The 24,592-nt window shown below is 35.9% G+C and overlaps 1 protein-coding gene across 1 annotated transcript in view; it reads right to left on the bottom strand.

The window, feature by feature from the left end:
* Nucleotides 1-24,592, bottom strand: part of MAN2A1 (mannosidase alpha class 2A member 1) — a 152,571-nt gene that overhangs the window by 107,183 nt on the left and 20,796 nt on the right. The window contains exons 2-4 of the mRNA XM_010971473.3: nt 23,530-23,787; nt 21,133-21,277; nt 6,219-6,390 (exon numbers count right to left, since the gene is read on the bottom strand). Coding sequence (XP_010969775.1) covers nt 6,219-6,390; nt 21,133-21,277; nt 23,530-23,787 — 575 coding nt within the window. The remainder of the gene's footprint in view (nt 1-6,218; nt 6,391-21,132; nt 21,278-23,529; nt 23,788-24,592) is intronic.

Below are 24,592 nucleotides of genomic sequence, written 5' to 3'. Positions count from 1 at the left end.
AATTTATACTGAACATTACAAGACACACTGTAACTTCTCACGGCTCTGCAAATTTTACAGCAGTCTTTGATTAAACACCATAAAATCTGACCTGTATAAAATGTACAGTAAATTAGCCTTATATAAGAACTTTAAAGGTATTTTTTCCAGTGAGCTCAAAATGCACATTAGTAAGTTTGAATCTGTATTATTTAAGAAAGTAACCTCAAACATTTCTCTGATTTCAATAAGCAAACATTACTAGTTAAGAGGACAGGGTAGAAGTTTCACTTAATTATAAACCTAGGAAAAAAGATAGAAGAGAATGGTAGAAAGACTTCGACAAAGACTTTACATTCTTCGCAAAACAATGAAACCCAGCAACGCGTTGAAGATACAGTATCTAATGGTACGTTTCCCCCCCACACACATTTAGATTATTTCATATCACAAGGTCCACACAGAGAAGTTGGTCAAGACTCTGGCAAACACATAAACTGCTCTAGGTTCCAACATCTCAGTGGACTTCTCAACTGAACACTGGTCTCAACAGCAAGAGCAGATGCAATGTAAAAACTCTTTCAATGTCTCAGAGCCCAGAGAGGAAAAATGAATATGTAATACACTGGATGCGAGTTAAAGGAAATGCTAAGGCTAGCGTTTCAGCTGCTTGACTCTGAATAAAGGTTCCCATTTTGATGTATTACAGACGTCATGTAGTACTTAACTGCACTGAGGCAAAAATACTCAAACTGGAAGCCTAAAAAGTAAAAAGAATGTTCACTTTCAAAATAAAACATGTATAGACAGAAAATGTGCTGATTATAACGGAGGGCAGTTTCTTTTAAATCCATTGGATATGTGTTACAAGTAGGTACCGTGACTACACTTGATTAAATTACTTCGAGTTGCACAAAAATAAAAAACTAGATGTTGTTTGCATGGATCTCCCTTTAGTTAACTAGATTTTCATTTTTAAAAGCTTATAGAACTGAATACCACTGCCACAGCGGGGAAGAATCAAACAAGTCGATGCTAGCTTAGATTATGGGGATCATTTGAGTTATGTTTCTGTTAAGTTCCACAATCAATTGCTATTCTTCAGGGACAATAAAAGCTCACACAGAACTCTGCTAGAATTAACAGGTTCTTCTCTGCAACAGCTCGCTTGCAAATTCAGGTACAGACATTTAATCCATAGACTCATCTTCAAAAAGGGAAAAATAAGTCATTGCATAAGCATTACACTGATCGTCAAAAAAACTCCTATCAGTGATGCCACTTAGCACAAGCTCAGAATTTTAAATAATGAAAGCAAATCTATGTATTAAGTACCCCCCGCCCTCTGCCCCAAGCCCAGCTCACCAAAAAAGGGATCTGAGGAGAAATACATCAGCTAGCTTTCTTGGTTGCAAGCAACACTGACTCCAGAGGAGAAATGTACTGGGGGACAGTTCTGAGCACACAGCATTGAGGACAGGCTATGAGTCCAGGCTTAACAGAAGACTGAAAAACAGTGATAGGCCATGCTACAGGCACGGCAGGGACCATAACACAGGACAGGAAGAGTCCTGTGAGAGCACCAGTGCTGTGAGGCGTGACCTGCAACCTTCCCTCCATTCTGCTCCCTTCCTCCCATCTCTCCACCCTCGCTTCACTCTCTGTAGATTCAACACCTGGGTTGTTTAGCTGAGCTCAGATCATAGTTGACTCATCTGACCTGGGGCAGGAAGATGAAGGATCTGACTTCCCTGTTTGGAGACCATTTCCTAAAAGGAAATCAGGTGAAATGGATGGGAAACAAAGTGTTCTGTTAGAAAAGGAAGGGATTTTAGTGACTTACATTCTCAGTTTCAAAACAAATTCCAGGTGTGGATACATGTTACTACTCATGGATGAATAAAAAAAGGAAAATACCTGGATTTAGAGACAACTATATAAAGAACCCAGAACTAAAGGGTAATTTAAAAAAACAAGTATTCAAAGCCAGATGAGAATGGGCTCCACACCACAGAGAACTGAATCTGAGATGGGAGGAAAAAAACAAAAATCAAAAAACAAAACTTTGACTGGACAGCAGCATGTAAAACAATGAAGCTAGAACACTCCCTTACACCACACACAAAAATCAACTCAAGATGGATCAAAGACTTAAACATAAGACAAGATACAATAAACCTCCTAAAGGAAAATATAGGCAAAACATTATCTGACATACATCTCAAAAACTTTCTCCTAGAAGAAATAAAAGCAAGAATAAACAAATGGGACCTAATGAAACTTACAAGCTTCTGCACAGCAAAGGAAATCATAAGTAAAACAAAAAGACAACCTACGGAATGGGAGAAAATTTTTGCAAATGAAACCGACAAAGGCTTGATCTCCAGAATATATAAGCAGCTCATACGACTCAATAAGAAAAAAATAAACAACCCAAACCAAAAATGGGCAGAAGACCTAAACAAGCAATTCTCCAAGGAAGACATACAAATGACCAATAGGCACATGAAAAAATGCTTAATATCACTAATTACCAGAGAAATGCAAATCAAAACTACAATGAGGTATCACCTCACACCAGTCAGAATGGCCATCATTCAAAAATCCACAAATGACACATGCTGGAGAGGCTGTGGAGAAAAGGGAACCTTCCTTCACTGCTGGTGGGAATGCAGTTTGGTGCAGCCACTGTGGAAAACAGTATGGAGATTCCTCAAAAGACTAGGAATAGACTTACTGTATGACCCAGGAATCCCGCTCCTGGGCATATATCCAGAAGGAACCCTACTTCAGGATGACACCTGCACCCCAATGTTCATAGCAGCATTATTTACAATAGCCAAGACATGGAAACAGCCTAAATGTCCATCAACAGATGACTGGATAACGAAGATGTGGTATATTTATACAATGGAATACTACTCAGCCATAAAAACTGACAACATAACACCATTTGCAGCAACAGGGATGCTCCTGGAGAATGTCATTCTAAGTGAAGTAAGCCAGAAAGAGAAAGAAAAATACCATATGAGGTCGCTCATATGTGGAATCTAAAAAAAAAAAAAAAAAAAAAAAAGCATAAATACAAAACAGAAATAGACTCAGACATAGAATATAAACTTGTGGTTGCCAAGGGGGTTGGGGGTGGGAAGAGATAGACTGGGATTTCAAAATTGTAGAAAAGATAAACAAGATTATACTGTATAGCACAGGGAAATATATACAAGATCTTATGGTAGCTCACAGAGAAAAAAATGTGACAATGAATATATATATGTTCATGTATAACTGAAAAATTGTGCTCTACACTGGGATTTTACACAACATTGTAAAATGATTATAAATCAATAAAAAACGTTTAAGAAAGAAAGTAAAAAAAACAACAGAAAAAACAAAACTTTGAGAAAAATCTCACAAAATGCAGTAAATACAAAAAAAATTAAAATTAAAATGCATACGCAAAAGAGACTAGAGATTTAATAACTAGACAACTGAATTCTAAAACAAATGAAATAAAACAGGAATTAGCAGGAACAAAAACCATAAGCTGAAAATATGTTTGAATTGATAGATGAGAAGTGTAATAAATTATACATACCTAGATATATGGCAAAAGTTTAGAATCTTAGGGATCACTGCCACTGTTTCTTTGTAAAGAAATCTCAAAAGAAATTTTAAAGAATAAAAACTGTACAGTCCATGCTCTCTGATCAGAAGACATTAAAACTAGCTTTTAACATCTAAAGTGTATCTGGGAAAAAAAATAGCACTTGGAGCTTGAAAAATTTTCCTAACATACTCAAGTCAAAGAGAAAACAAAAAATACAGTTACAGAATACTTAGGAAAAAAATACAATAATGAGAAAACAACATAAAAATGTGAAAGCTAGTTACAGCAGTGCTAAAAGGCAAACACAGAGGGAGAAATGCTCCCTATTAAAATAAATTAACTGGCCCATTTAGCATTAGTAAAAACAGGTAGAAGGAATTAGAAAGATAAAAGAAGATAAGTCAAGAGTAAATACCAGTAAAATACAGGGGTTTTTTGGGGCTGGGGGTGGGGGGTGGGGGGTGGGAGAGGGTAAAAAATCCAATAGAAATAGTAAAAGCTTTAGCCAATAAACAGATTTAAACTGTCTGTTAAGGTACTCAAAAATAGTAAGAGTAAAAAAAGAAAAAAAATTACAGATGGATAAAATCTTAAAATCTGAACAATATGAGTAAAACAATATGAAATTAGAATTTAAGAAAACATGAAGTATTATTTGTACTCCAGGAGCAATATAAGACCTAGACAGACATAGAAATTGTTTTAATCTTTAAACTTAGTAAAACAAAAAATTACATATAACACAAACACCAATTCCACAGAATTTTACAGAACAGTTCTTAATTTTTGAAAGGCTACAAGCTAGCAGGTAGCTCGATTTAAACTAAGGATTTGTGTGTGTGTATGTGTGTATGAATCTAAATTAGCTGCTAACACTTCAATTTAAAAAGTCAAGGCATTTTACATAACATTTTGGAATTCCAGCTTGTCATGAATAACTGGAAGAAGATCCTGACAACTGCGGTTCCCATGGCCACACATGGCAAGAGTGGAAGAGGGGCCAGTCTCCTTGGGTGTGGCAGTAACTCTTGGATCATCCGGTACCCTCAGAGCTTGTAATCTTCAGTAATGGCACCTTCCTGGCCACACTTATAAGCATTTTAAGCATGTTATCAGAAAAAATAAAAGGTCAGATAATGACGGAAAACCAACGCTCCCCCAATTACCTTTAAGTGTTTATGTCAATATCTATCAACATCATCCCCTCTTATATATATTTTTTTCTTTTTTGATAGGGTAGGAGGAACTTAGCAAGTTAATTCTAAAGCTCTCTGGGAAAATTAAGCTGTCACTCATTAAAAGAACTGTTCAATAAAGAAAAACAAGGAGGTATTTAAACTGTCTGTTAAGGAAACATATCATAAGGCTGCAACAATGACGGTCAAACAGAAAAGTCCCTGAAAGAGGCCAGAAAGCCCAGAAATCAATGCATATTTAAAAACAATAAAGATGCCACTTCAAATTAGTAGAAATCAAAGGACTATTTAAATCTTAGGGAAGCAGCACAACACAGTGTGCAAGGAACAGCCCAGGGGTCTGGACAGGCTAGACTAGATGGCACAGCAGTGTGGCATGTCCAGCTGGGTGACCCTGAATGGCCAGTGTTCCTACCTGGAAAATCAGGATAGTCACTATATCTGTCTCACAGGATTGCTGAGAGGATTATCAGTTACCATTTGTAAAGTACTTAAAACTGGAACTAACACAGTGAGTGCTATATACATGACATTTAATAAATAAAAGAAAGCAATGTATGCCAAAGGAGTCCTTAAACTCCTGGGAATAGTGGGGAGAGAGGTACAGGGAGCAAAACCGCCCATCACACCACAGTAAAACAATAAGCTTCAGGATTTATGAAAGTAAACAATAAAAAATTAAACCAGGGGAAAACGGACTATTTATCTGATCTCTTAGACTAGGGAAGACTTTTAAAATATGACAGCAAAGTCAATATCAAGAAGACAGATGAACACATTTGACTACATAAAAATTTTTAAAGTAGAGATATATATATATATATATATATATATATATATATATATATATATATCAGGCACTAAGAATTAAGATGAAATTTAAAACTTAAGGAAAAATAAAGGTTAATATGTGTGTATAAATATTCTTACAAATCAGTACGAAAAAGTACATGACCAAGCAATTCAAAAAAGGCTCTGCCAGTATACATGAGAAAATATGGAACACTATCACTAATCAAAAATGCAAATTTTTTAACCCTTAAATTGGTCAAAGTTATGGGAAAAATTACACCACTGACCAATGTGCAGAGAAATTGGTACATTTCTATGTAAAAGATTGAAGAATACACTGAAACAACCTTTTCAGGGGTCACTTTGATAATATGCTCCAAAAAACTTTTAAAATACTAAGCCCCTTTGACCCAGTAATTCCATTTCTAGGACAAAGTTGGGACATAAGGATTTCAATGGAAAAGTTTCAAATCACTTTTTCCGTGATGAACCAGAATCAAGGAAAAGAAGAATGTGAAGAAATAGCTGAAGTTTCAGACATAAAGCTAAGAATTTTCACCTTCTAAAAATACAACACTTGTTCCACTGTACGATTAATGTTTGATATTACCAAAGTAAAAAAAAAAAAAATTAAAACAAACCTTTTAACAGCATCCTTCTTCTGAATATCTATAGTATCCCACCACTTTGAAAGGTAAGAGATCTCAGACCACATAAATTTCCTCCGTGGGTCTTCTTTCAACTTGGTGACCATGTTATTAAAAATATACTGAGTCTTCTCTCTAAAGTAGTCCTCAAAAGTCTTCAACCAACCTAAATTAAGACATAAATATACCACAAAGGTATGATTCATATATCTGATTTAAACGCAGTCACATTCTATTGCATTACCTTTGGATAACCTTAGATGTTTCACTCGTATAAAGATATATTTAAAAATTTAGCAAATGTTATCAATTAATGAAATTCCATTTTAATGGACATGAGACTCAAAAAGTCGCTACCACTGAAAAGATAAAAACACTCTGAAAATTGTACAAATTCAGATATTAATAAGAAAATGGGAAAGCCAAAAAGCACTCACTCATACTTAACAATTATAGTATCTAATTATAATTTCTCTAATTTAAGGAGTTTTTTAAATGTAAAAAATCTGAATGGTATTAACAAATTGGCAGTAGCATTCTCACAATATGGAATCACAATTTTATCCTCTCATGCGGCATCTAAAATTTCCCCTCCTTTAAGTAAGTTAGACAAAGGAAAAGAAAATCCCAAGTACAAACTGTATCATAAAGACCGCAGAGAGTCTGTAAGATAATTACAGCACTATTATGAATACTGAGAAGAATTCTGCCAAAAACAGGCATTAGTTTTCAAAAGGCTGTTTATGATTCCATTTTTTGAAGCACCAATGGACAATAATCAAACAGCAAATGTGTACACATCTATGGAAAGTGTTTTCAAAAAAAAATTGTTAATGTTGACAACTTAGTTCTTTTGACTTTTCCTACTACCTCTCAAATATCCTGGGAATTTTATCTAAAGACATTTGCAATTTGACTATAAAGAAACATTTTTAACAAGACCCATAGCTTCAAATATAGCCCCATCTGGCAGAACAATAAAGCAATGTGATGAGTGGCTGAGGCAAAATCATACACAGCCACCAATTCCACTTACTGGTGGCAGACCAAGTGTTCCCTGTGGAGAATAACCTCTTGCCTGTGAAATCTTACAGGAAGGGGAGTTTCTGTATATTCAGGTCCAACTACTGCTCTATTGTGTCCAGGCCTCCAACATGTGGGAGGTCTAAAAAATATGGGGTCAAACTGACTATTTCTTCTGTCTACGATTAAGTGAATATTCACTGTATGCCGTATTTGCCGGCAAAAAACATAATAAAAACCTGCCAGGGCAGAGAAGGCAATATACTATTTTGACAATGCAAATATGAGCTTCTAAGGGGCACTGCCACTGTGATTGTATTTCTCTGCTTTAACTGAGATCTATTCATTCATTCTACAATTATTTACTGAGCACCCACAAAGCATGCAGTTTGACGACAAGTATGCAGCTATGAGCCAAACAGAAATAGAGTGTGTTAAAATATTCTTTATAGGACTTTCTTGATCTGGTGTAGTTTTAAGCTGGTTTGTCACCAAAGAAAGCTACCTGAATAATTCGACTTTTCCACGTTTAAATAAGAAGACTGTACCTACAGAAAACCCAAAGATATCTCATGAAATAGTGGTTTGCAAAGAATCCTATCTTGCTTCACAAAGGTATGAAACTGGACCCCTGCCCCAGAGCACTGAGGCCAGGATCCACACCTGGATTTCCAGGGGCAAGCAAAGAAAATTCAACGTGTCCTTAAAAGGAGATGCTCTAACTCCCTACTCACCAAGCAGCACCCCTGAGAGACAAAAATATCAACTGCTTAGACCTTAGCCCAGGATATAACAGGACTTGATAAATATTAGCTGCTGCTACTATTATTATTATCAGAATCATTATGAGTCTTTAATTGCCACTTTCACATCTCTACAATCAAACCAGGTCAAAGGGGAAATAAAATATATTCCTAACATCTAATTTTGAAAAGCGTATAATTTATTTAAAACATTTAAAAAACGGCTCCACATCTTAAACATATTGGTTACCCAACACTTCTATTTGCATAGAATTCATTTTATACCTGTTATGGGCTATACTGTGTCTCCCTGAAATTCATATGTTGAAGTCCTAACACCCAGTACCTCAGAATGTGACTGTACTTAGAAATAAGGTCTTCACAGAGATAACGAAAGTAAAACGAGGTCATGAGAATGGGCCCTAATCCAATACAGGCATAACTTGTTTTATTGCACTTTGCTTTATTTTGCTTCACAGGTATTGCATTTTCCTTTTTCCTTTTTTTTTTTTTTAAACAAATTGAAGGTTTGTGGCAACCTCTGTCAAACAAATCCATCAGCACCATGTTTTCAACAGCATTTACTCACTTTGTGTCTGTCACATTTTGGTAATTCTCAACATATTTCAAATTTTAAAATTATTATTACACTTGTGAGGGTGTACTGTGATCAGTGATCTTTGACGTTACTACTGCCATTGTTCTGGGATGACACGAACCACATCCACGTAAGACATTGAACTGAATCAATGTTCTGATTGCTGCACTGACTGGCCGTTCCCCATCTCTCCCCTTCTCCTCCAATCTCCCTATTCTCTGAGACACAACAATATTGAGATTAGGCCAGTTAATAACTCTGCAACTACCTAAGTGTTCAAGTGAAAGGAAGAGATACATGTCTTTCACTTTTAATCAAAAGCTAGAAGTGATTAAACTTAGTGAGGAAGGTGTGTTGAAAGCTGAGACATGCCAAAAGCCAGGCCTCTCACACTAAAACAGGTAGCCAAGTTGTGCATGCAAAGGAAAAGTCCTTGAAGGAAATGAAAAGTGCTACTCCAGTGAGCACACGAATGATAAGAAAGCAAAACAGCCTTACTGTTGACGGGGAGAAAGCTTTAGTGGTCTGGATAGAAGATCACACCAGCCACAACATTCCCTTAAGCCAAAACCTAATCCAGAGCAAGGCCCTAATTCTATTCAATTCTTTGAAGGCTGAGAGAGGTGAGGAAGATACAGAAGAAAAGTCTGAAGCTAGCAGAGGCTGGTTCATGAGGTTTAAGGAAAGAAGACGTCTCCATAGCACAAGGTGAAGCAGCAAGTGCTGATGAAGAAGCTGTAGCAAGTTACCCAGAAAAATCTAGCTAAGATCATTACTGAAGGAGGCTACGCTAAACAAGAGATTTTCAATGTAGACAAAACAGCCTTCTGTTGGAAGAAGATGCCATTTAGGGCTTTCTCAGCTCAAGAGGAGAAGTCAATGCCTGGATTCAAAGCCTCAAAGGACAGGCTGACTGTCTTGTTAGGGGCTAATACAGCTGGTGATTTGAAGCTGAAGCCAACGCTCATTTATCATTCCAAACGTTTCAGAGCCCTTAAGAATTATGCTACATCTACTCTGCCTATGCTCTGTAAATGGAAGAACAAAGCCTGGATCATAGCACATCTGTTTACAATAGGGTTTACTGAATATTTTAAGCCCACTATTAAAACCTTCTACTCAGAAAAAAAGAATCCTTTCAAAATAGTATTGCTCGTTGGCAATGGTCACCTGGTCACTCAACAGCTCTGATGGAGAGATCATGAGATTTATGTTGGTTTCACGCCTGCTCACATAAAAACCACTCTACAGCTTGTGGATCAGGTAATAATTTCAACTTTCAAGTCCTATTCTTTAAGAAATACTTTTCATAAGGATATAGCTGCCATAGATGGTGATTCCCCTGATGGATCTGGGCAAAGTCAATTGAAAATCTCCTGGAAAGGATTCACCTGTCTAGATGCCATGAAGAACATTTGTGATTCATGGGAAGGGGTCAAAATATTAACATAAACAGGTATTTGGAAGACACTGATTCCAGCCCTCATGGATAACTAAAAGGGGTTCAAGACTTCAGGGGAAGAAGTCACCACGAAGGTGAAAAGAGCAAGAGGAGAATTAAAAGTGGAGCCTGAAGATGACTGATTGCTGTAATATCCTGATAAAACTTTAACGAATGAGGAGCTGCTTTTTATAGATGAGCAAAGAAAGTGGTTTATTAAGATGGAATCTATTCCCGGTGAAGATGTTGTGAAGATTGTTGAAATAACAATTAAGGAGTTACAATATTACATAAATGTAATTGATAAAGCCGCAGCGACAAGAACTGACTCCAGTTTTGAAAGAAGTCCTACTGTGGGCAAAGTGCTATCAAATAGCATTGCATGCTACAGAGAAATTATCCATGAGAGGAAGAGTCAATTGATACAGCAAACTTCATTGTCATTTTGTTTTAGGAAACTGACACAACTACTTCAGCCTTCAGCAACCAACACTGTGATCACTCAGCAGCCATCAATATTGAGGCAAGACCCTCCACCAGCAAAGAGATTACAAGGAAGACTCAGATGATGGTTAGCACCTTTTAGCAATAAAGCATCTTTAATTAAGGTCTGTATATTGTCTTTTTTTATACATAATGTTATTGCACACTTTGACTACAGTATAGTGTAAACACAATTTTTATATGCACTGGGAAACCAAAAAATTTGTGTGACTCACTTTATTGCAGGGGTCTGGAAACCAAACCTGCAATATCTCTAAGGTACCATGTATGTCCTCATTAGAAGAGGCAGTTTGGGACACAGACACACACAGAGGGAAGACCATGTGAAGACAATGGAAGAAGAATGGTCACCTACAAGCTAAGACAAGAGGCCCTCAGAAGAAACAAACCCTTGAGACACCTTGATTTTGGACTTTTAGCCTCCAGAACTGTAAGGGAATAATTTTCTGTTGTTTAAGCTACCCCATCTGTGGTACTTTATTAAGGCAGCCCTAGCAAACTAATACATCACTAGAAAAAAAATGTGTTATTACTATCCAAAAAATAAAGATCACAATGTGGAGAGAATCTGCCAAGTACCATCATAATGCCTAATATACACCTATCTCTGTATTGCAAGACTCAGTTGAAATCAAATGTATGTAACATCTATTTTTGTACTGTGCTATTATATATATGCAATAAGAGCCATGTAAATTATTTAAATGGCTCTATTAGAACTGTTATCCCTAAGACATTACATATACCTTCTACCTAAATTTTAACAAAGACCAAAATTAATCCCTAATTATTCGGCTAATAACTCAATTAAAGAAAATAAGTAAGAACAGTGGAATGTCTCCAAAATTAACTTAGTAATAATAAACTAGACTTCAAGCATAAAAGGCAAATTTAGAAGAAATGGTCCTTATGAAGATCAATAAAAGAAAGGGATTTTTTTAAAGTACAATTATTTATTTTCATCAGTTACACTTTGTTATGAAGTCGGACCATTTCAAAGAATAGTTTATCACAGGAGTTTTCATAGAGGAATCACAGTGATTGACTAATCCATTTTGCCTTCAACACTCCATTCGCCCTTCAACAATCATGCAGAAAATATGTCAAAGATATTTACGTGAGCCAAAACACAAGCTCAGAGATGTCAACTTAAAAGCCTTCCATAAAACTCATCTATAATAGATACTAATATCACTACAGTAAAGCACAATTAATGAAGAATGAACTGAAAGATAGCCTCTTGCAGCTTTCAATATTGAGTAATATAACAGTAAATTAGCTTTTATTGCTCTTATACAATAGAGTAATCAAGTATTCCCTTTTACACTGAATTGGCTCTTTCTTTCTCCAAATTACTATAAAACTCCAATTGTATATTAACATGAGACCAATCACAAAGATAGTATTTTATAAAAAGTTGTATGGGATGAATTTTTGTGACATAAAATCATATTCCTACTTCTTGATTTAATAATCTCAGGACATTAAGCGGCAAACTGATGTTCTTAAGCGGTCAATTCACAGCCTTAGAACAGCATTAAGAATACCTTTATTCTTTTTCACTCTAACAACACTATCACTCATAATTCAGCTAATCACTATGTCAAGTAAGTGGGGAAATTTTAAAAAATAAAGAGTAAATAGAAGTTCTATATAGCAGATATAATTCCAAATTCACTTATCACTATTATATCATAAAAATGTAAGTTCTAAAATGTAAATAAAGTTGAAAACTTATTGCTTATCTTTAATGTGTATGAACAATTAAGCACCTACTAACTGCTCATTGATAAAACACATTTCTTTTTTTTTTTCTTAATTTGGACCCTTGATTTAGCTTCACAATCTACAGACTTTGTGGAGATCTCATCCTCTTAAGGAACATAGTATTATTTGGTTCAAGGGCATACACAGCACCACCCTTAGGACCTGGGCAGGAGTGTCCCACTCTGAGCACTGGACTCTGGAGGGATCCCCCCATTCTTCGTCTGACCACATCCCATCCCACATGATAAATCCACAGGGCGAAGAACATGCCCACCCAGCGCCTGCCCTGCCCTGCCCTTCTGAGTCCCTGGGACCCAGAAGTCTGTGTCTGAACATCCCCAAGCCAGCTTCTAGAGACTTCTATATGGCCTTTCCTGTCAAGGTAGTTAACTTGTAGGTGGTGAACTCCCCAGCCTGGGCAGTGGCCAAGGGACTGAAGTTTGCAGGAGTGTGGGAAGAGTGCAGGGATGTCTGCAAGAAGATCCCTCCCGTGCTAGGACAGGGCTGGGTCTGAAAGGAGAGGACGCTCTGCTGTCTACAGGCTGGCTCCCCTCCACACACACCAGCACATTTCAGTGCTTCAGTGTGTCTGAAGCCCGAGCAACCTAACCCACCCTGGGCCTGCCGTTTCACTGAGCTACTTCTCCATGTGGAAGGAAAGGATTCATTTTATTTGGAAATGTATTAGTTTCATTTTTAATGTTTAAATGTTTAGACATAGCATCTGAGGGCCTCCGTGTACTTTTGCCCCAGGTCCTGCAAATTTTAGAAGCAAGTCTAAATACCTGCTACATACAACCTGAACTTCAAACCAGTCAATTCTCAAGAATCTGGCACCTGGTACAAAGTCTATGACAGCAAGAGTTCAGTAAGTACCTGATAGATTAATGAAGTAAATGGCCAAAAGGACTGGAAAAAAAAAAAAAAAAGGCATGTGGAGTAAAAAGGCAAATTTGCTACTTCAACTAGAAACGAAAGGTAAAAGATACCACATACTGTTAGCTCTACCACGTTCACGGGCTGTTCCGATACTAACCTAATAATCTTTGAACCATATCTTTAAGTTTCTATTTTATACTTCAAAAGGCTCTGTCATCCCCAAGATGATTTAAAACATACATCCAGAAGAAGGCTTGGCCCTCAAGTCATTGTTACACTGCTATGGTTTTAACTGCTACAATAATGATTTTTTAATGAGTACATTAATTCCACTCAAAAGTTAAAGTACCAATTTTTAAGAAAACATAAAAAGATTCTGAATCAAAATACAATTATACCCAGGTAAAAAACATTTTAAAAAAATACAACCTAAGCTTCAAGATATTTTCATTTTAACATAATCTCAAATTTTAAAATAAATACAGAGTTCATTAAAAAGAAACCTCCTTTGTTTTAGTAAGTTACTCTGTATCAACAAAGATCAACAGGTTTCTTCCATCATTTGTCAAACCCTTCAATATTTGACTGCAATATCCAATCTTACACTTGAGGAAGGGGTCACATACAATTTTAATTGGTATTACCATAACTCACATGCTGATTAATTTTAATTCCAACGTTTCTATTATGAAGTAAGCTTATTATTCCCCCCGATAAACTGTGAAAGAGTTTTAATTAATGTTCTGTTCTGGTTTATTCATTCCAACACAAACCAAGCATCTAATAAGGGCAAGCAATAAAGCTAAGCTAAATGAAAACAGATTCTACAGTGAAAATATGAACCAAATGCCATGGGAATAAAGAAATGGTAAATTCCTACCAGAAGGACAGGAGAGAGATTCTTAGATTAGACATCATCTGGTTAGAGAGAAAAGGTGGCAGTTCCAAATAGAGGGAAGAGCATATGGAAAAAACACTAAGCCATGAAATTATGTGTCAATTTCAGGGAGCAGACTGCAGCTGAGTATGACTGCACTGCAGCTTACATGGTGGAGTATGGTGAAAAAATAGAAGTGGGGGGGTCAGATCACTGAAAAACTCCTAAAGGATTCTTATTTCTTACCAAAACTTAGGAATAAGGAAGTTAAGGTTTTCTGAGCTCTGTTTTCAAAAATAACTATACTGTGAGTGTAAAGGGTAGACTAACAAGGTAAAGTATGAGAAAAACAGGAAATGAAAACATGATAATAATTCTGCTAAAAAATGGTAACAGATTGCAGCGGAAACAGACAAAGGAGAATAAGAGGCCAAGATGGCAAAATGAAGTGAATTTAGTAACTAACCTAAGTTTCCAGAAGACAGTAGAGTCGAAGATGAGCTGAGTCTTTGGAAACCTAGAAACCTGCTGATTCCTCTAAATGCTTTTGAACTCAGGTTTCAAAAAAAAAAAACCTAACCTTTCTTCCAGGTGATTCAGTGTCAGCTAATAGTTTTCAAAGCATATCAGCTTCACTTCCATTAAGTTGTTTGAGATACAGTATTTTTTGAACCCACGTAAGATGTTGTCACTGGAAATTCTGTATCACGCCACAAGAACCCATTTGCATTACTATTAGGACAGCTGGGGTTTTGTTCACCCTGAAGCTGTTATGTCTATAACAGCCAAATGTGACCCCTAACTGCACTGCTTTTCTAAATGCCCTTTAAAAGGGCTGCATACCTTGATACCTGATACCTGCAACTGTGAGATCAACCTCCAAAATATTGTCTAAATCTGCTAACATTACTTCCCTCCCTTGTTAAGAATTTCATCCATGAGTATCTATTCACACTGGATGAGGACACTTCAGGTCTAATATGTCTTTCCCAAATGGACTTGGTTGCGTGAAATAATAGAAAGTGTCTATAATATGAGAGACATCATTAGAAGTAAAAAAAAAAGTGACTTTCTTTGAGGCATTAGTCTCAGGATATGTGGAATCCACTTACTTGGCCTTAGGATTAAGCCAATACTAGGCAAATTACCAAAGTTTCTAGAAGAAACGATTTTTAAAAGCTGAAAAATATTGCACCTAAATCACTTTCTAATTGTAAAATGTGTGACAGTGCGGAAAACCACTCACCATCTCATGTACTAATGCAGTATTTAAGGACAAAGACATTCATTTTAATAAGGAAAAGACAAGAAAAAAAGGATAGGAAACAGTGCAGTGAAGTATCTACTTCAGGAAGATAGTTTATACAATGTTTTATATGATTAATAATACTAAAGTAGATGGCATTTGGCTTGGAAAAATTTAAAAGACTTTCTTCCTAGAAGCTCTCCTGTGGTTTCAAAAGTATGACTTGTAAGAGGCAGTATAAATAATGGTCACAAGTCCTGATTCCAGAGCAAGAAAGCTTGTGTCCAAACCCAACCCTGCCACAAACACATCACTTATCCTCTTTCTGTCTTAGTTTTCTCATCTTTGAAATAAGGGTAAAAGCAGGATTTCTGTAATAAAATTGCTGAGAGGAGTGATGGACTCATCATATGTAAAGTACCTGTAACAGTGCCTGGAACACAGTAAATTCCCACAGTACTAGTAATTATTTGTATAATCAGGGTACTGATGAGTTCTGAAGCACCCAGGATTGAGGACAGAAAAAAGTATTCAAAATAGGGGAGGTGGGCCATATTTAATGATCACCTACATCTCTCAGATGCTACCTGACATATGTGCTCCTAAGGATTACAGTCCAGGCAAAGCCCAAACAATTAGATTTTTTTTCCCTCTATAAAAGGGACCAATACACGAATTCTACAGATCTCTTAAGACAATGCTAAATATTTAATTCTTAAATGCCACAACTTCTTAACAATTAAGATTGCCAGATAGAATACAGGATACCAAGTTAAATTTGAACTTCAGATAAATAATGAATAAATGTTCAGTATAAGTACATCCCATATGATATTTGGGACACATGTAAAAAAATTATTCATTATTGGAAATTTAAATTTAACTGTGCAGCTCAGTTTTTTTTTTCCAGCTGTATTTGGCAACCCTATTAACAACCCAAAGTTCAAGTAAGTGTGCTAAATTAGCTAATGCCTATAAAGCAAGAAGGAAGAAGTACCAGCATCATTTGAACTCACTAAAGTATCTTGAGAAGCAGTATAGTAAGTGGAAAGAACATGGATCTAAGAATCAGGCAAATCTGAGCTCCAATTCCCCATCCTCTGCCAATTTATGACTGACTGAACTTAAACAAATTACTATACCTACTTTAGCTTCACTGCCTTCACCTGGTAGTGGGGTTTAATTTACCACTCTTCAGGGGCTGCAGAACGGACTACACGAAGTAGCACACACCCGACGTACCCTGAGGCAGGACAGGCAACGAGTGCCAATCTGTCCGTCATACTGTCTTAGCTCCAGAAATTCAAACTTCCTGTCCAGCGGCCAAAACCAAAGCACTCACTTTATCCTTCAATAACAAATAGAAAAAAGTACTCCCCACACTGTGCCCACATACAAACCCTTCCCTCTCCTGACCACCTTGTTCCACCCTGCAGGCAGGCTCCCCTGGCAGCCAGCGTTCTGTCCCCACTGCCTTTCCCCCTCACAGGCATTACTCAACCAGGGCTGACCAGGGCTGTTTTCTTTTGACTGTGCTGAACAACATTTGAACAGAAAAGCTTTAAAATAACATTACACTGTGCTCTCCTCACATGTATTTGTTCTTTTTCACAAACTTTTTAAGAATAAGGATACATAAACTCATTTCAAATTATACTATACTAAATGCAAAAATCTGTTCTCTTAATTTTCAAAAAAAAAAAAAAGACTGAAAAATCCTAATCATTTATTTGAGTCCATAAAAATTCTACAAAAGAAATGAAAGCGCAAAGAAGAAAATTATTTTCTAGTGTGGCTCTTAGGCATAGGTCTTACTTCTGTTTTGGAGTCATACTACATGGGGTATTATTTTCTACTGTTCATTTTACAAATTGCTTAACTAACAATATGCTGTCCAATTTTCCATTTAGTATACCTTATCTTCTCTCTACACGCTGCGATTCTTTTAAAGGAAAATTAACTAAATATTTCAGCACTTTAGTGGGAAGCAACGAATTAAGATTGTAGATACAAAGGTGCTGTAATTGTGTTTTAATCAGCTTATTAAATACGACATGAACACGTATCAATCAACTAACATTTAATTTCATGGTCGATGATTCAAAACTTTTCAAAAGCATAACAGTACAAAGTTATCAACATTTACTTGATAATTCCTTTCCAACTTTAACTTGTATAAAATACTGTACGATAACTGTTACACGTCCTTCTGGACTGGAAGAGGACATAATTAGGAATTTTATTAAAATACACATATAATTTGAAATTTACCTTTCCAATTTGGTTCAAAAAGAAAAATATCTCCATATATAAAAAATGCAGCAACATAATTCTTTAGATGACTAAATACAGGAATCTTTTAAAAATTTATTTCAAATATTTCTATCCCCAACAAACACTGATAAACTGAGCTAAAGTTTGTTTTAAACTGTTGTTTCAGAAAATGCAAACAAATCTCTATAAATCTCATTTAGAAAGTAAATTGCCTAACTGCACATTCATTTAGGAATATTACACAAAGATTTCTCATCACAGAGTCACATTTTGACTTAGAACGTATGTGCACATACTTACCTCTTTTCCTGCACCAAGAGTGGTTTTTCATGATCTGAATGGTTCAGTTTTTCAAAGAATAATTTAGTTTACCTAAATTCTACTTTTGTTAAGGAGCAGTGAAAATTTATTAAGAAAAGTCCATGGGTTCTTTTCTCTAGCATTTTGCTTGACAGCAAAAATCACTTTTGTTTTAAAAGGTCTGTTTCTGACCATTATTTTTGACTCAAGTGGAGAAGGGCCTGAGGGTAAGGGTCATTAACATCTCTCACTAAGACAAAAAGATTCAACCATGGTTGCTAGGATACCAACAGACAGATTCATTTATTACAGCCAGGAACAGTTATGAGGAATGTCTTCTCACAGAACAACATACTAACTGCAAAAGAAACCTTAATGCAAACAAAGTCTAAAAGGCAGAGGCAATGCCTGCCCTTTAAGAGCTTAATAGCATGTCTGTTGTTGGTATTTAAGATTACAAAGTTCATTTTACATATGATATTTTTTAAAGGAAGAGAAGTAGACAACAGGAGGAAGGGAAGGCAGAAAGTTAAAGAAAAGTGCAGGCAGAGGAATAAGTCATCCTTTTCATATGAGTCTGCTGAGTCAGATTCTTTCATTCACTGACTTATTTAACTAAATGAGTCTGTACTATGCGCTGGTTACTGTTCAAGGTACCAGCAACCCTGTGGTTATTAAGATAAAGTTCGAGCCCTCACTGAGCTTCAATTCTAATGAAGAGACCAAACAAAAGTTTATATCTGTGCCTAAATGCAAGTGTGTGTGTGTGTGTGTGTGTGTGTGTGTGTGTGTGTGTGTGTGTGTGTGTGTACAGTGTGAGATACATGCAGGGGCACAGAGACAGGGCAGTGAAGGCCTTACATATATTTAGCAATTACTCTATGTCAAGTGTCAGGCTAGGAAATCAGGACAGAGTATAACAAGAAACACATGGTCTCTGTCACTGGCGTTTATTTGGGTGGGAGATTCAAGTAAACGAACAGGGAAGTATTTTGGTGTCACTTACTACCTGTGTAACCTTGGCAAGTTGGTACACCTTCAGCATGAATAATGACACTAACCTTCAAAAGTTATTGTGAGCATTAGATGTTTAGAAAACATTTGGCATGCTGCCTGGTAAACTACAAATTTTATTATTTCAGTTAAGGGCCCATGTTATAGAATAACAAGAAATGAGATCGAGAGAAATTGAGGATGGCAGAAAAGGGGAAAGGATAATAAAGGTATTCAAAAAATCAAAAAGGAAGAGCGATGGGTTCACATTAGGAGGACTTGTAAAACACACTGCTAAGTGTATTTATAAATCTACAAGGAATACTATACAATGGAATCACATCAGACACCCAATTAAATAGCAAGAATTAAACTACACATGATTGGCAGAAAAAAGAGGAGAGAACAATTTAAATAGTACAAGAAGCTTTGCCACCTGATCACTCATTGAGGAAACAGTTCAGAGTAAATGAGAGTTTTAGAAAAAAAAAATCTGCAGTCCAACAGGCAGTCTCAGATCCCAAGAGCGAGCACCTCCCCTCACTGAGTCCATATATAAACAAAGATATATATTTTTCATCCACACGCCTAAAATGCAAATGTACTATTTAACTGGTGCTCAAGTGGATAAACAGCAAAAGGAATTTTCATTAGATGTGATTTTTATCACCATTTGTACTTACTTTATAACTAATTCTTGCTTAAGATGCTACTCTACCTATATGACTCCACTTTACAGATATACAAATGAACATGCCCAAGGACACCAGGAGGTCTGCCTCATCCTGCCTGGCTCCAAATCTTTGCAGTTTTCCACAATGTCCAACCATCCTGAGTTTAGATTTGAAGGGAAAGGCTAAGATTAAGGAGGAAGATGATGTGAAACATACAAGAGGAAAAGTTAATAAGGCTAATAGGAATGTGTAGGAAAAGATAAAGACATTAAGACCAAAGATAGAAACCAAGGGAAACCAAGCCAGAAGCTGACGTGTGGTAACAGCTCATCACAAATTTCTAGGACAATATTGACTTCATATATATTATACCTCTGTGCATACTAAATATTGAAGTGTACTGAAAATTTAAACATTTCAGCATCCAAGATGTACCTCCCACACTATTTCTCACACACAAAAGCAGCACACACACACACACACACACACTCAAAACTTCACCAAATCATATGTCCAGACATAAAGCAAAAAGTTCTATTGTCTTAGAAACAGAAAGAAATATGTAACAATAAACTAGTGAGAAAGAATATAAGTATGACAAAATTGAATGTTAAGACTGAAGAAAAAAACCTTCAAAGAATATGGTGAAATAGAGAAAAATAATGAATAGAAGCATAAGTCAGTTCCTAAAGAAGTCTTTGGAAGTACATTCCAAAAAGAACCCTGCAAATTAATTCACTGGGCATTTACTCTGTGCTGTGTACTCACACTAACAAGGATAAACACTGAATCATATTTCCCATCATAATTTCAGCAATTTCCCTTTACCTTGGGGGAAAAATCTCTGTCCCCAGTAAGTAACAAAAGTTATCACATGAAAGAACAGTAACATTAATGATAATGGTAGCAGTTAATTTGGGGCCATGCAACATGCCTTTAATATTTCACCCTATGAAGTAAATACTTTATCCTGATTCTGCCTGGGAAAAAACTTACTCTCAGAGTAAGTAACTGGCCTAAATTTGTCTAACACTGTTGGGACTGGGACTCACACTCATGTCTGCTTGACACCAAGGCTCTGTTTCTACATTTGAAAGATACAAACTTTCCCATGAGCACTCTGCATTTGCTAATGTAGAGTTTACAGACCTGAAATCATTCTCCCACACAACACATAAGAAGTAACTATAATGAACTCTCAGTACCTTACCATAAAAGCTTGCAACTTTTCATCTCCCAAAGCTACAACTTTCCTTCTTGTGAAATACTCCTATTTCACACTGTACAAGTACTATCTTTGAATGGCCAATAAATTGATAAAATGAGAACTCAAAATACAATGACATATAAAAGAAATATGTTACTGTTAAAAGTCAGAGAACAATGTCACAAAAAGTTGAGAAGTGGATTATACTAGATTCTCATTAAAATACTCTGTGCCTACAAGGGCTTATTAAGCTCTAGTGATTTTGTTATTGTTTGTAGGGTTTTTTTTTTCTGGGTTTGCTCTTTTTTTTATCTATTTATTTTTTATTGAAGTACAGTTGATTTACAATGAACCTCTAGGTTTTCTGAAGTGCAAACTTTACCTGGGTCGTTATGGGAATGAGGCACCACAAAGACTTGAAGGGGCTTAGCGTCCCATTCATCAGATTTATAAGTAATGTCAAATCCTTGCTTCCAAACTCCACCATCTGGATTGTCAAAAGGAATTAGACTGTAAACATCCAACATCTAAAAATATAAAGAACACACACACAAAGTTAAGTTTAGTCATGTACAACCACTATTAATTTAAACGTAATGTTGGAAATACTTGCTCAAAACTACTCACTGCTGTACTGTTTACATATTTTAAAAGATAAAACGATTTCTGTAGATATTAAAGAGTTTAAGGCAGAAAACATTTAATCACCATTAAAGGGTTAAAATTCTACTTCTATTATAACTAACTTGATAAACAGTCCCTTCTCCCTCTGCCTCTAATACAAAATAATTTCATTCAATTCCTCTTCCCCTGCTTTACTTTAATACAATAGAAAATGATAGGAACTGAACATCAAACAAAATTTTTTTCATTATGATCAAATATTTAGCATTTTCAAACAGTACTGAAATTATTTTTTACTTTGTCTTAATTTTATATTCAGTCTCTCATATTTTAAAATCTGTATCTGAATGGAAATGGAGCTACAGCTATTCTTTAATTTAGCCTATGTATGTTTACATTTTTTATTCTAAAAATAAAACTATAACAGGGTCAACTAGGTTTAAAATGGAAGAATCTTTTAAAATTAAGATTTAGCTTTTAAGTGTTCAAATGTTTTCCAAGTTTCCAATGTCGTATTCTTTCTAGATAATAATTTATTTGGACACAAAAGAAAAAAGTATTACAAAGAAACAAAACCAAACAAACCTAAAAACTTATTTTTCATACTCTCTATAGTACTAAGTGTGACAAAGAACATAACACTTCTTTGGTAAAATTTAAATTATCTAAAAAATTACATCCTAATTAATCTGTGAGTTACAAAAAATTTAAAGATAACAAGCAAATTATATAAAAGTGAATATAAAGTATTTTAAGACAATAACATATCTTTCACTTCAAAATTCATAATTTAGATAAAATGTTCCCAAGGAAGAGAACAAATCCTTGGCAACCAGCTGGACAAGAGCACGTGTGAGCAGTCTCTGCTATCCCTTCCAGTTCTTTCTTTGGCTCTGCAGCTCCCAGGTCCCTGCTGCCTCACTGACTTCCATGATTGCTCTGCAGGTCCTTTCTGTCTGGCTCAGATTTAGATTTAAAAAAAAAAAAAAAGTTTTATCATTTCCCTTTAAAAAGGTGCTTAATTAAAGCCTAAACAAAGCCAAGCCTCACAGAAATAGATATCCCTTCAAAGCACAGGATTCTGATCCCACCTGAAGCTGGCCACACACTAGCTGATGAGGCTGGAGGCTCACGGCCTAGCCAGTGCCACTGTCCCCAGCTTCTGACTTGACCTGTGAGCCTTGGCCTCGAGATCATATTATGTCCCCTGCTAATGAAAACTTCTACTCTGAAGAAAGGCCAGAGCCAACATCTTTCATCCAACTTTAAAATATTTACCCTTTAGGTCCTATCAGCAAGTTCCAGTTTCCAGTCTAAAGTACAATGTTAAACACAGCTCTCTGCTACTTTGCAAAACAGAGCAAAGATGGGAGACACATTCAAAGTTTAAGAAAGGTAGAAGTCCTTTCTTCAACTCCACCACCCTCTAGAACAGCACTATCCAAGAGAAATATAATGCAAGCTAAATGCATACTTTTAAATTTTCTAGTAAAATGAAATAGGTGAAATTAATTTTGATATTTTATTTAAGCCAATATATTCCAAATATTACCATCTCAACACATAATTAATAGAAAAATGAGAAAGATATTTTACATTCTTTTCTTCATACTAAATCTTCAATACTTTGTGTGTATATTAGAGCACATCTCAACACAAACTAGCCACATTTGAGGTGGACAGCAGCTTCCACACTCGGCAGCACAGTTCTAGAATATTCCCCTTCCATCTTACAAAGGGATATTCAGTAAAAAAGAATCTAACCTTACACTGTGTGAAACCTATAATGTATAACAGATACAAAGTATGAGTAGGGCATCTCTTGTACTCTCCAAAGGTTAAAAAAAATCTCTTTGATTAAATTTAAATCTCTAAACATCTCAACTATTACAGAAAATAAGACCTAAAAAGCATACAGAAAAAGCCACAGTCACAAAGTACAAAATAAGAAAATTTAGGAGAAACACAGAATAACAGAATTTTATCACTAAAAAGAACATTAATGATCATGTGACTAATCAAATTACTTTACAAAAATAGAAACTAGAATCCAGAACTTAGTAACTAAGTTGGAAGAGATACCAGATCAAATCTAAAAAAAATAAAGACAAAAACAAATCAAAACCCAGTGATTATTCACGAATGTATACATTACCTGCACATCTGAACTCTGACTTCCACTTTGTGAAGCAAACAGACAGTCTTCAGAGTCAACTGAGAGAGAAAACTGTTTTGACGGCAGGAGAGGTGAGCCAGCACCTTGGCTGAAATTGCCTTGTGAAGTTTTTGGACCATCCTCCACAGACTCACTCAGATTGATGACCGAGTCTCTAATATTTGAGATGATCTCATTATTCTCGGCTAGCAAACGTTCCAAATGGTCTATTTTTTCTTGCAACATAGAAAGTTGGCCCTACGATAAAAAAGAAAAAGGCAGCTATATGAAACTCTAATACAGCTCTGTTGAGACACATTTTTTTTTTAAAACTACATGCCTGCCCAAGAGGGCAGCCACTCACCCTTCACTTTCCACTTTTATAAGTGGGATCACAGAAAGCATGAACAGCTGGCAGGGTTAAAATTTACACCAATTTACAGCAGAAAATCTTCTCCAGGACTGCAATCTTTGCTTAATCATATTTTAAAATGTGCGACAGAAAGACCATAAATATTTGGGGATATATTTCCTATTACCCCAAACCCAGCCCTAAAAGACCTCTGGGTCTCTAAAATCACTAAGTAGAACACCATAATCTATTCAGGTATGAAATTTTAAATTTAAGTATAATTGATTCGAGTTCCTTGTAAGAGTGAAAAAAAGTATGAACTGGAGAAAAGATCATTCCATCTTAATCAGTAACACTAGTGAATAATCCTAAATAAAAACTATCATCTATAGAAAAACCAGCACTTAATTAGCCACATATGAAAAAGATCGGGGTGAACATACTCCAAATCACCACACTGTTAAGTCATTTAGATTGCTTCTACTAGACCGTGTGACTTTTAGGTTTTTTCATTGATCCTCACATGAAAAGGTCTGCTGTCTCTAAACACCATTCTTGCAATCTTGAGTAACAACCTAACTCATGAGAGCAATGACAATCTTAGTCTTGTTCACTCCTATAGCCTAGGTCCCAAATACACAGTACTTATATATTTGTCACATGGCCCTCACATTTCTTCAGCTCAACAGTAATTCTTTAGTGAACACCCAC

Source organism: Camelus bactrianus, chromosome 3 (assembly GCF_048773025.1).
Source record: "Camelus bactrianus isolate YW-2024 breed Bactrian camel chromosome 3, ASM4877302v1, whole genome shotgun sequence".
NCBI classification, from domain to species: domain Eukaryota; kingdom Metazoa; phylum Chordata; class Mammalia; order Artiodactyla; family Camelidae; genus Camelus; species Camelus bactrianus.
This window is presented reverse-complemented; position numbering and strand designations above follow the sequence as displayed.